This window comes from Carassius carassius, chromosome 46, assembly GCF_963082965.1.
Source record: "Carassius carassius chromosome 46, fCarCar2.1, whole genome shotgun sequence".
Lineage (NCBI taxonomy): Eukaryota > Metazoa > Chordata > Actinopteri > Cypriniformes > Cyprinidae > Carassius > Carassius carassius.
The window spans coordinates 21,839,285-21,851,566 of NC_081800.1; the positions used below are offsets into that span (position 1 = coordinate 21,839,285).

A 12,282-nucleotide genomic window follows, 5' to 3' on the forward strand; every position below is an offset into this window, starting at 1 on the left:
TGTGGTACTTATGTGTAAGGAAGGTCGAACACAATAGTACATTACACTTATTTTAATTTTACTTATTTATTTAATATTTCATTGGAAAAAAAACAATGTTATACATTCATGATAAAATCATCTTCAATCATGGCATCATTCACAGCACTATTTTTTAGTTTCGCTGATTAAACCAAGTAAAAAGTTTTTTCCAGTTGAAAATTAAACCACACCCAAACGTAAACATAAAGGCCAGTGTCAACATTGTGTTTATAAGCAATGACTGAAATTTGTTAATGTTTCTAAATTTTCTAATGTCATTATCTTCACAAAAAGACAATCTCACAAATGTTCTTATATTCATGAACTGGGTGGAGCTGACACGTGACATCTATAAGGCATATTTACTTATCAAACCATGTATAAATACATATGCTATATAGGTTTAAAGCATATATATATATATATATATATATATATATATATATACACGGAATGTCATAAAAATTTTTATGCATTTGAACAAAATCAACTTAACAAAGCGGTAAAACTCGATCCTTGAATATTAGCAATCAACACAACAACACAATAATAAATCATACCAGTCATATTTAACAGTCGTTCATTTAAAATTTTAATAGTTTGGTTACACACGAAAGTCATTGATTAAAACATACATGCTGCGATATACATACAAAAAAAATGTGTTGTCTCAGACTCGTAAAATCAGCGTTACTCAGAACCACGTACACATAAATAGAAAATACTGATCTTGGTTCTTGCCAAACTTAAAACAGCAAACTAAAGATGTTACTTTTTTACATGGTCTTGCATGATTAAGAAATGAATCGTTTGAATCTCTCATATCTTACCCTGTTGAACCACTCCTACGCATCCATGTGTTCCAAATTGATATATGACAATATCTACTTTCGATCACGTGTTGCGGAGCGACTTAGACGGATTGCGCGTCATCTCGCCTTCCCAAATTTTCTCCTTCTGCAGCTCGAATCCAAAACACCATATCTGTAGTACGGACTACAGGAGAAAGATGTTTAACTCTGTTAATCTGGGCAACTTCTGCTCCCAGACGCGTAAAGACCGGACATCCGAGTTTGGGGACAGGACGGGCTGTGCTTCCAACATCTACCTCCCCAGCTGCACCTACTACGTTCCCGAATTTTCCTCCGTCTCTTCGTTCCTTCCACAGGGGCCCTCGCGACAAATCACATACCCTTATTCCACAAATCTATCTCAAGTGCAACCAGTGCGAGACGTTTCCTATGGTCTGGACCCCTCCAGCAAGTGGCACCACAGAACCAACTATGCATCGTGCTATTCAGGAGAAGATCTGGTGCACAGAGACTGTCTTCCGCCATCCACCATGACAGAAATGTTCATGAAAAACGAGAGTGTGTACAGCCACCACCACCACCACCACCAGCATCATCCGAACTCTAGCCACCCGTCCACCGGTTTCTACACCGGCGTAGGGAAAAACAACGTGCTCCCTCAAGGTTTCGACCGCTTTTTTGAAACCGCTTACTGTAGCACGGACAATCAGTCAGAACATTGTTTACAAAAGAGCGAGATGAACAAATTAGAGACTTCGTCCCAGCAACCCACAGCTGTTTCCGCAGCGCAGGAGCCGGAAAAGGACCCAGAGGATGAGGAGGAACATACAAATTCGGGCTCGTGCACTTCAGCAGCTACTAAGGACGGGAACGCAAGCAAGAGCCATTCGAGTAGGTACCGAAGCTGTAAATGGGGAAAGGTTAAGGGACTACCCCGGTGTTTTGTCGGTCAGATTTTATGTGGAGTTTTATAAGCATTCAAAGGATTTTATTATAACCTACAAAGCTCTTTGCTCCATCGAAAAGAATTTTTACGATGGGAAAGCGCTTTGAAAAAAGAGGATGTTATACACAGACGCTACTATCCCAGAGTCTGTGAAATTTTAAGAGCGCGCTATTGTGACAAATGCTAACTTTGATCATGAACTTGCGTTGGGCATTGTAGGGGATTTTCTCGTTTAGCTGTCGGGGGTAAAAACCAATTGGGCAGAACATTACATTTGGCATACTGTGAATTTTGTTTTAGCATTTCGAATGTAAATTAGCTTAACTCCTTATTAGCTTTTAAACGTGTTGAGACTTTAGATGCATGGGGTTGATGTATATCTATCTATCTATCTATCTATCTATCTATCTATCTATCTATCTATCTATCTATCTATCTATCTATCTATCTATCTATCTATCTATAAATGAATCAGAACTGTCGTAATTACCTTTCAGAAGACATCACTGGATATTAGATTTTTGCTGTCTTGTCATTACGGCGCTTTTTAAACTATAAGTATAATTTGCAGAGGAGAAATTAACATTCGCGGCCATTTACAGGAGGCATTACCCCATGCCCACAGTATTTGTTTGTAGTTTAAAAAAACAAAACATATTTTAATGTGTACATGGTCAAGGGTCTTATCATTTGCGAAACAGGAAAAATAGGAAAAATACATAGTAAATAAAATCATTTTAGAGTTCCAAGCAAAAAAAAAAAAAAAAAAAGATTTATCTGTCGTTGTTTCTACATTTGTTTACGGTTTTATAGTTACGGATGTATATCTATCTATCTATCTATCTATCTATCTATCTATCTATCTATCTATCTATCTATCTATCTATCTATCTATATAGGCTATATATATATATATATATATATATATATATATATATATATATATATATATATATATATATATATGGTTAGCCTATATTTACAGATTTTCTACTATTTACGCACGGCTATAGTTTTGCTGGGTCTGCTTCCTTACATCTGTAACATTAGATGCATGAGGCATTTGAAGACACTGGAAATTACACATTCGTAAAAATACATGTATTGTCTATTTATTAACATCTCATTGTGTTTTTGCAGGAAAAAAATTATATCGTGATCACTTAAGGTGTCTTTTTTGATTATACCAAGGTACCCCGCGCACAAGGAAGAAGAGATGTCCATACACCAAGTTTCAGATTCGTGAACTGGAACGAGAATTTTTCTTTAACGTTTACATCAACAAGGAGAAAAGGCTGCAGCTGTCCAGAATGTTAAACCTTACCGACAGACAAGTCAAAATATGGTTTCAAAATCGTAGAATGAAAGAAAAGAAATTAAGCAGAGATCGCCTTCAGTATTTCTCTGGGAATCCTTTGTTGTAATTGTTGAAATGGGGTTGCCTTTTATTTAATATCTCTGCAAAGTAAAATTATGTATGTTTAAATATGCCCCATCAGTCTAATTAAATATAAAATGTTTGTGTTAATGCCAACAACAGTAGGCCTACTAAAAACTCGTAGACTTGTTTGAAAGTTAACAGAATTGTAATGTCTGTGGACAGAAATTAAAATTATCTTAATGTCAAATTATACTGGCATTTCTAGTTTGTGATTCACAAACTAAAACGTACACAACACAAAGGTTTTTTTTTCTTTGTTTTTTTTTTTTTTGTGTGTGTATGTGACACGTCTTTTAAGTGAAATGTTTAAAATCTTTACTTTGAAAATGATCGAGAAATAGCCTACTATAATATATTTAGAAAAAGTATACCCTCTATCATTTTATGGTTGTATATATGTACATTAAAACACACACTCGACTCTGTTTGAATCTGGAGATGTCATACTTTTGTATGTTTTCACCATTCACCACTTGTATAATCTGTAATATTGTATTCCTTGTACAGAGCTTATGCATTGTGCATTCGTGAATGTAAATATAATGTTATCACCATATCCCTGCTGCTATTTTTCTTTACATTGCATTTGCAGCCTTGTGAGCTTTGTTATTCGATTCTTTAATTTATTTGCTGTACGTCCAAAGTTCTCATTTATCTCGGAGGAATAGTTCAGCTATCTTATTTGGCCTGTGTACTACATATTAATAAAAAATAAACACAAATAAAGATAAACTGTTATGTCAATGGTGACTTGATTTAGAAAGAAAAATCATAAGGTAGTCTATGATGAAATAAAAATTGTGAATGTGTATAAAAACACTGCAGTGAAAACAGAGATCTAAAAGAAGATATAATAAACTGACCACTGCCAAGTAATGAAAACACTATCTCTCTCTTTCTTTCTCTCTCTCTCTCTCTCTCTCTCTCTCTCTCTCTCTCTCTCTCTCTCTCTCTCTCTCTCTCTCTCTCTCTCTCTCTCTCTCTCTCTCTCTCTCTCTCTCTCTCTCTCTCTCTGTCGCTCCATCTCTCCATGTCGTCGTCTCCTTCTCACAATTTTATGCTATTGCTGTCTTGCAATTTATACTGGCTAATGTTTAATATTTAGAAGTCAGTTAGCAGAATTTAAGGAATGTCATCTAAAACTTTTTTATCAGTAGTTTTGAGAAAAAAATAAAAATAAATTAGACTAATGACCAAGAACTTTAGAGAGCATATCGGTGACGTCTTTTAGTACCTTCTAAATGGAATCGCCACTCTTGTTTGTAGGCCTAGTCTAGACACTGCAATAAAGCCAGGGCCCTAAATTGCCTTTTTTTCTTACTAAATTGCACCGTCTGTTCGAGGGGAATTGTGTTCACTTCCGAAGTAAATAATAAACAAGAAAGTCCGTCTGCTTGGACAAAAACTGGGACGTTTAAAAATGAACACTTATTGGCTATAGGTGCGAGAAATCCATCAAATGATATCGAGTGTCTCTCTTCAGAGAAAGCGGAGTTGGCGCATCTTACGTTCTAAGATATAAACCGAACTTTTTTTGCGGTGTTTGCTCACAGGGTTGATGGAATTGCATCTTGTCCCCATGTGCAGTTTTATGTGATCAAACTACACGAATTTTGTCACAACATGTGGGTTCATAAGGGGTGCAAGTGTGCTGTTGCCACTTGTGCGTATGAAGCAAAAGATATAATTAAAAGTTGTCTTTGAACTTCAATAATGTCAAGGCCTTCACCTTTAACCTATTGCAATAAAGTGGAATCAAGGAGCACCTTTTGTCAGGAAACGTGGTGAACACAACAGAACCTATCAGCGCGAGTGAAAGGACCAAGGAATGCCTAAGAAGTAACACTTTGACCTCTCGTATTAATACAGCAGGTAACTTTTCCACAATTTTAGCACTCCCATTAAATACACTTTATTGTGTCTGTAAAATGTCATATTTTCATGCATTAAATATTTTATGACATTTTGGCATGTTCTTTGCCATTTAAGCTTGCTAGTTGTGACTTTTCTCGGGTACCAGGAAAAAGATCTCTGACAGATTTAAATCAGAGATCGGACTAAATATACATTGATGCTCTAATAGAACCGATGCTCGAATAGAAAATGAAGGGGGGGGGGGGGGGTCCTTGCGGTCTGAATTACTGTACTGATATATTGGCGATATTTGAACACAGTTGGGCTAACTGCATTAAAGGGTTCCTTTTTAAATTCCGAATGTACAGACTTGTTACTTTTGTGTGTGTGTGTACGTGTGTGTGGGGCGTGTAAGTGCAGCCGATCCATTGCCACTGATCCTTACTTGTAGAACTGTGGGAGAGAAATGGCGGGTGTGGAGGCGGAGGGGGACATAGAGATCAAGGCTGGAAGGCCTGTCTTCTTGTCACACCCACCAACCTTGGCCCTGGCTCAGTGACGTAACTGATTTGCTGAATTCCTTTCTCTTGCATCGTCACACTGAGGAGCAGGAACTTGGAAGGTCCACCTATCAAACGCCGGACATACTGTTGCCACCAAACCAAAGCAATCAGCGCGTAGACTTATGAACAATGGTCATAAAATCTGCATTTCTTGTGTGGTGTTGATTTGATTCACACATTTCCTAAACAAATTGTTTGTTTGTTTGTTGCAAGATGTGTATCATTATGTGGCTATCGTATTCATTCCGAATAGATAGGCTATGATAGTATCTCCAAAACGGAAAGCAAGGGCGGAATGGACTACCCGATCTCATGAAAGTGTGTATCAATACCACAATTTTCTTTCTATTCGGCGTACTATTTATATGCAGAAATTGACTTTGGCGTGCATATGATACGCAATGGTTAGGACTGGGGGTATGGGGTTTTAGTCTATATGTACGCCAAAACTGCATATCAAGAAATTGCATATCAGCTCTTAGCTGATAGCAAGGAAAATGGCGCAGGCTTCAAAGGCACCAACATAAAGGTTGTGGACTTTAATGTAAATACAACCTGGATTTTATTTTTACATAGAATTCACCATAATCCAATTCAACATTTTCGCAGTACCTGTTAAAAACAAGATTTACAAGGTTAATTTCTCACTGGTGCCCAACTAGTCATTTGTATGGTCTTTTCGTGATATTAAAATGTAATATTATGCTGATGTGCTTTGCGATTACCACTCTCTGATTTATAAATGTCTTTAAAACATTACATGCATCAACCATAAATTTCCAGAGACCTCTGTGGGTGGACGCCTGTTTGGTGAGGGGAAATGGTTAAAAAGCGGTTTTCTTTAAATTGGAAATATGTTTTATGGTGGTTAAAGATCCCAAAAAGGCACGGAATACCCATCGAATCCCCTGCCATGTTTTTACTCGTTTCAAAGCCAACAGACTAAAGAGGCCTACGCGGTAGAACTGGACGTCTTGTGTTTCACTTTTCAAAGTCGTTTTGACGACTTTTCTTTATTATTTTCAGTGCAATTTTAGCACAATTTACATCACAGTGAATGTAACGACTCTTAAAGATGATCAGAAATCAATACCTGATAAAAAAAAAGCTAAACATCCGTTGAGAGCAACCAAATATAAAAAAGTATAATTCTATAAAATATAGGAATATAAATATACGCTTATGGAAAAGCTGGTATCCATAATTATTTTAGTTATTTTGCTATGGTTACAGGCTTCACAGATTCTTGTTTTGTGCAATTTACGCGAGTGCAATTCAATATTATCTGTGATAGATCTTTCATCCCCAATGAAAAGGGAATTAGCTTTCTCTGCTTAACAGTAACAGCTGTAGACTTTCAGTATATCACAAACTTAAGTTTTAAAAAATATAATATAAAAATATTCAAACAGAGTAAGATTGTACCAGTTTGTTTGTGGTTTTATTTGTTTCAATTTGTATTTGTTGTTATTGTTTTCTTCATTCTATGAAATAAATTGCTTTGAAATAAGAAACAAAAGAACAGTTGATAGCAGCGTTTTATTAACAATAAGAAACAATGACAGCCTTTATTTCATAAGTAAGTAAATACACTTTAATAATACATGCACAAGAATGTGTTCAAGAACGTACTTTCGCTGCAACAATAAATAATAATAATAATAATAAAAACATTTATATATTCATCCATAATTCATAATGTACAGTCATTTTAAAGGTTTTCATCGTTGTTTCTGCACATAAATCCCAGCAAAGCATTATATTACAGTGAACAATGTTTACTGCAATTTAAATATGTAAATGTATCTTCTGAAATACGTTTTTATTGTACTCACATCTGGAATGGAGATTTTAAATGGGAGGCTATAGGAATGTGTGTGTATGTGTGATATAAAAACGAGAATGTTTGTAATGTGTGTGTGTGTGTGTGTATAGGCATATGTATATATACCTTTATATAACAAAGAGATTAATATTGAATATATGAATATGTGTTTATCAAAGCATATATATATATATATATATATATATGTGTGTGTGTGTGTGTGTGTGTGTGTGTGTGTGTGTGTGTGTGTGTGTGTGTGTGTGTGTGCTTTGATAAACACATATTTTCATATATTCAGTATTAATCTCTTAGGATAATGTGCATTTCACTTTTTTCACATTTCACATTTTTAACGTGTGTATTTAATAATAAAATGTAAGAAATATTATATATTGGTTTACATAACAGATCAGATCATGTAACATACTGAATAAGAAAATTGTGGGTGAGATCTAAAACCCCCAAGTCTTTGTGTTTTTATTCTATTGTGAAAGTTAGTTTGTTTGTCTTAAAAGGCTGAGTGATAGACAAGAGAACAGACCAATCACAACAATCCACCACGTCTCAAGCTGGGTCACAGGCGCTGACCTAGTTGGCCACCAAGCACAGAAAATATCATTCAAGTCCAAGGGGTAAATCAAATATAAATTATATAAATTATCGTAAGCAATATAAAAAAATGACCCAAACATAGTATACATGAAAATACGTAAGCTTTAAGTTTTTCCCCCAGTAAATTGTGTATCGTCATTCCTCTACCGAATTCGATGCAGCATGGTATGCGATAATAATGAACTGATGAAGACAAAGTGTGTAATTTTAGCTTTTCACTATTTTGAAATCTGTACTAAAACCGAGAATCATATTTATGTAGAGCGAATGTAACCTATATTACAAGGAATTATGGTACAAAATAGAAAAATAATTTACACCCGTTTTAACAAAAACTTTGCAATGGAAAATGTCTCAAATGGGTTTATATGTATTATATAATGTAAGTATACTAAGATTCTACGTACCAATTTAATACTCAGTTTTAAGTTTTCATGTTGCTTTTCATTTAGCATTGAAGTTCACAAGTATAGCCGATATTATGAACAGTTTATATATATATATATATATATATATATATATATATATATATATATATATATATATATATATATATATATATATATATAAAACACTGCGATCACAACTCAAAATATGCTCTTCTTGATTATGTCTGTATAATTAAAGTACAATTTAAGATTTTGTTTCAGTTTGGAGATTCTGAATAAACCCTTCCTTGGCTTAGGCTATGTGATTTTCTTGTATATTTAAATAATAATAATAGTAATAATTCACGTCAGTTTATGTAGAAAAGATAATGGGGGAAACATAATACATAATAACCTCATCTTACAAAAATAAAGCAAAGCAAAGCACCAAATCATAATATGACATTTGATATCAAAATTTTCAGCTAATCCAACTGATGGAATTTGCAACAGAGAGAAATTAACTAAAAATTGATTAAGTAGTGTGTCGTGACAGACAGGAAAATAGACCAAATGTGTCAACAACGTCCCTATTCTATTAAATCGCATGTCCACTTTGAAAAGAGAGACTACATGTACTGTCTTGTAAAAGTGTATATGAACCATTTTGTATATTGACTAACCTTGTGATATTTGACTTTAATTTCCAGAAAGTGTTTAATGTACTTGTCTTTCTCTTTCTTTCGCAGACGCACAAGCCACTTAACTACGTATCTGAAGAAAACGAGTGCTCTTTGTTCTGTTCTTGGTTTCCTTGTCCGTGAAAATCGGCTAGATGGCGCCATTGCTCCATACTGCAGCACATAAATTCAACAACTTGGCCCCACTGACGTCAAGACGGTCTGGCGCATCAAGGCCACTTTCAAAATCCTATTGGTCTGAAAATCACATGACAAAGCACCTTGAATCCATAATTATGTTGCTGATATTTTTCGCCCCCCCCCCAAAAGATGTCAGCTTCCTACTGTCCTTATCCACTCCAGCGTAAAGGAGATTGTTTTGAATCAAAAGCAAAACAAGGCAAGTAGCAAAATGTCATGCCCGAACAACGTGGCAGCCAACACATTCCTGATGGACTCGCTGGTGGGAAGAACATCTCCTTACAGAGGTGAGAGCTATTCCACTAACTCTGGAATGTACATGCAAACGTCTGCAGAATATGGTTGCTCCATGATGGGTAGTTTCGGTATTGTTGGTACTCCTCTCTCCAAACGGGATGATGTGCAACCGAATGGGATGCATCTCAGCAGTTACCAGCACTCACATTACCTGTCGCAGCAGGACACTTGGATCGCAGACTCTAAAACTTACAGAGGCTCACAACCTGTTGCCCAGCCTCCGTGTTCAGAGGAAGAGGAAGCGATTCCTTGTCTTTACCAGCCTGATATCGACAGCGCTAAAGAGTCCGCTAAGAAATCCACCTACATCCGTCTGGGAGACAATAACAGCCACCCGAATCAAAGCGCCGTCTCCACCCCCGAGTATTTCCGACGGAGCCAGGTGTACGCCAGTGAAAGGGACCACCGGGGAGAGGAGCTCGGCTCGGACTTTAACCCAATACCCAGAATATCCACGCCTGTTGAAGCACTAGCAGCAGATTCATATATCAAAAGCAGCAAAGCAAGGAAGGACCCAGAAGACAAGGGACGGAATACGCAGGAAGACGACATGGATCAGAGACGGACAAGAAAAGAGGAGAGTGTCTTAAAAACAGACAGTTGTACTGATGAGTCCGAGAGCGAATTGAAAGGTGATAACTAATTCCTTCTCTCTCTCTCTCTCTTTCTCTCTCTCTCCACCACACACACACACACACACACACACACACACACAAACACACACACACAGCGCGTTCCCTTCTATGTAGACAACAACGTGTGAAATGACATCCAAGTTGCATGTCAAAATAGAAGACCTTTTAGCTTGTTGCACCGACGACTGCTCAGGCCAAGAGTGCATCATAACGATGTATTATAGGCCCACGTGGGCTGTTCGTCTGTTTTTTTTTTTTTTTTTACAAAACAGCAGTCAATATCATGTGTACTTAAAATTGAAACGGCGTTTAACACGTTACAAAAATAAAAATGGGTACTGGCGTTGATATAAACAGGATCATTCTAGGATTAACGCGATGGGTGTTAAAGTGTGCTCTTAAAAATCCATGGAAGCATAACGAAACAAAATAGTACACGCTTACTGCATTTTTATTTTATTTTTTTATTTATTTTTTTTGCGATCCAGTTGGTTATTTACAGGCACATTCAAATATACCCGCAATATAGGGAAATGAAAAAAAAACGTTTCCACCGCATCCCGTTTAAATGCCACAATAGCCTATGTACAGCAGCATTTCAGTAGTAGCCTATGTGATTCAAAGTTTTTTTTTTTCATGCATGTTAAAATTAAGAATTCGAATATTTTACATAATAACTTGATGGTATTGGTAAATATTTTAATAGGCCTATAATGTTTTAGACACTGAACGAAAAAACAAAAACAAAACAATTGCCGTGTAAATTGAAGTCTATATTTAAAACTTTTTATTAATTGGATATTTTTGCACTTATTTAGTGATACTGTTTTTGTAATCCGTCTTTATAAAATGTCAGTAAACCATTCATTCAAATCGTATAAAGGAAATTTCCACACCAGTGTGTGTTCCTAAAACAATAAAATAAATAGTCCTACCTGTGGTTTACTAAATTTGTAACTGATATAGTCTAACTGAGAAATGCGACCAACAATTCTGACATCTTTATTTAAGTTCCGTCTTTTAAAACGTACCATTCTTATTTGGTTTTCTTGTTTGTTTAATTCCAGTTATTAACATGTTACGTAAGTATGAAATTTGCTAAAAATCTACAGTAATAACACACTTAAAGTTGTTTAATCGGAAACAGTAGCGTCTTTTGTTTGAAGTCTTGGTTAATGTTTTAACAAAATAAATCAGTCAAAAAATGAAAATCAATGATTTATATGGCTTGGTTATTTGCATAATATATTTATCATTGATATGGGGGGGGGCTTTTTTGTTTTGGTAGATGACGTTTCAATTAAAAGTAATTACAGGGCGACTTATAGAGACTAAAATCCCACCACTGAAATTGTACGTAAATGTAAAAAAAAAAGTACAATAACCCATATGCAAATAATATGATTAAAATAATATAATAATTAAAAAGGGGGAATCGGCATCACTGAAAAGCTTTGAAATGGCAAAAGCCGTTTTAAATTAAAGCGTTAGATCATAGACTGTAGACTTTTAAGTAGGCCTTCAATAAATTCAGCATACTGTTTATTCTGAGGAACAATGAAATATGTTAAAATATGAATATGAAAATTTTGTGGGGAAGAAACTAAATAATATAGTCAAGCGAGCATTTGTAGCGTCACAGTCAGTTCTACTGTCTTGCAAACATAGCCTACTCTGGGAACAGTTTTTCTCTCTCTCTCGTTTACTTCTGCAGATGAGGCTAAATTGGAAAAAACAACGGGGAACTGGCTACAAGCGAAAAGTGGAAGAAAGAAGAGATGTCCTTACACAAAGCATCAGACGCTTGAGCTGGAGAAGGAGTTCTTGTTCAACATGTACTTGACTCGAGAGCGCCGTCTGGAGATCAGCAAGAGTATCAACCTCACAGATAGACAGGTCAAGATCTGGTTCCAAAACAGAAGGATGAAGCTAAAGAAGCTCAACAGAGAAAGTCGCGTCCGAGGGCTTACAGGCTATAGTTTCAACTGAGCGCTTCAGACAGACAAAGGAAAAATAAGAAATGACAT

The 12,282-nt window shown here is 35.8% G+C and overlaps 3 protein-coding genes across 3 annotated transcripts in view; 2 read left to right on the plus strand and 1 right to left on the minus strand.

Annotated features, from left to right (window-relative positions):
- Nucleotides 1-12,282, minus strand: part of LOC132129177 (transmembrane protein 18-like) — a 386,729-nt gene that overhangs the window by 260,975 nt on the left and 113,472 nt on the right. The gene's annotated exons all lie outside the window — the stretch shown is intronic.
- On the plus strand, nucleotides 574-3,333 carry LOC132129165 (homeobox protein Hox-C11a-like). Its single transcript, XM_059540652.1, has 2 exons — nucleotides 574-1,724; nucleotides 2,971-3,333. The coding sequence occupies exons 1-2, from the start codon at nucleotides 896-898 to the stop codon at nucleotides 3,201-3,203; spliced, it is 1,062 nt and encodes a 353-aa protein (XP_059396635.1). The 5' UTR covers nucleotides 574-895; the 3' UTR covers nucleotides 3,204-3,333.
- Nucleotides 9,326-12,271, plus strand: LOC132129166 (homeobox protein Hox-C10a-like). Its single transcript, XM_059540653.1, has 2 exons — nucleotides 9,326-10,252; nucleotides 11,970-12,271. The coding sequence occupies exons 1-2, from the start codon at nucleotides 9,535-9,537 to the stop codon at nucleotides 12,242-12,244; spliced, it is 993 nt and encodes a 330-aa protein (XP_059396636.1). The 5' UTR covers nucleotides 9,326-9,534; the 3' UTR covers nucleotides 12,245-12,271.

Coding starts and splice junctions, on each gene's coding strand:
- LOC132129165 (XM_059540652.1), top strand. CDS start 896: ATGACAATATCTACTTTCGATCACGTGTTGCGGAGCGACTTAGACGGA. Junction 1,725..2,970: donor CGCAAGCAAGAGCCATTCGA/GTAGGTACCGAA, acceptor GATTATACCAAG/GTACCCCGCGCACAAGGAAG.
- LOC132129166 (XM_059540653.1), top strand. CDS start 9,535: ATGTCATGCCCGAACAACGTGGCAGCCAACACATTCCTGATGGACTCG. Junction 10,253..11,969: donor GTCCGAGAGCGAATTGAAAG/GTGATAACTAAT, acceptor TTACTTCTGCAG/ATGAGGCTAAATTGGAAAAA.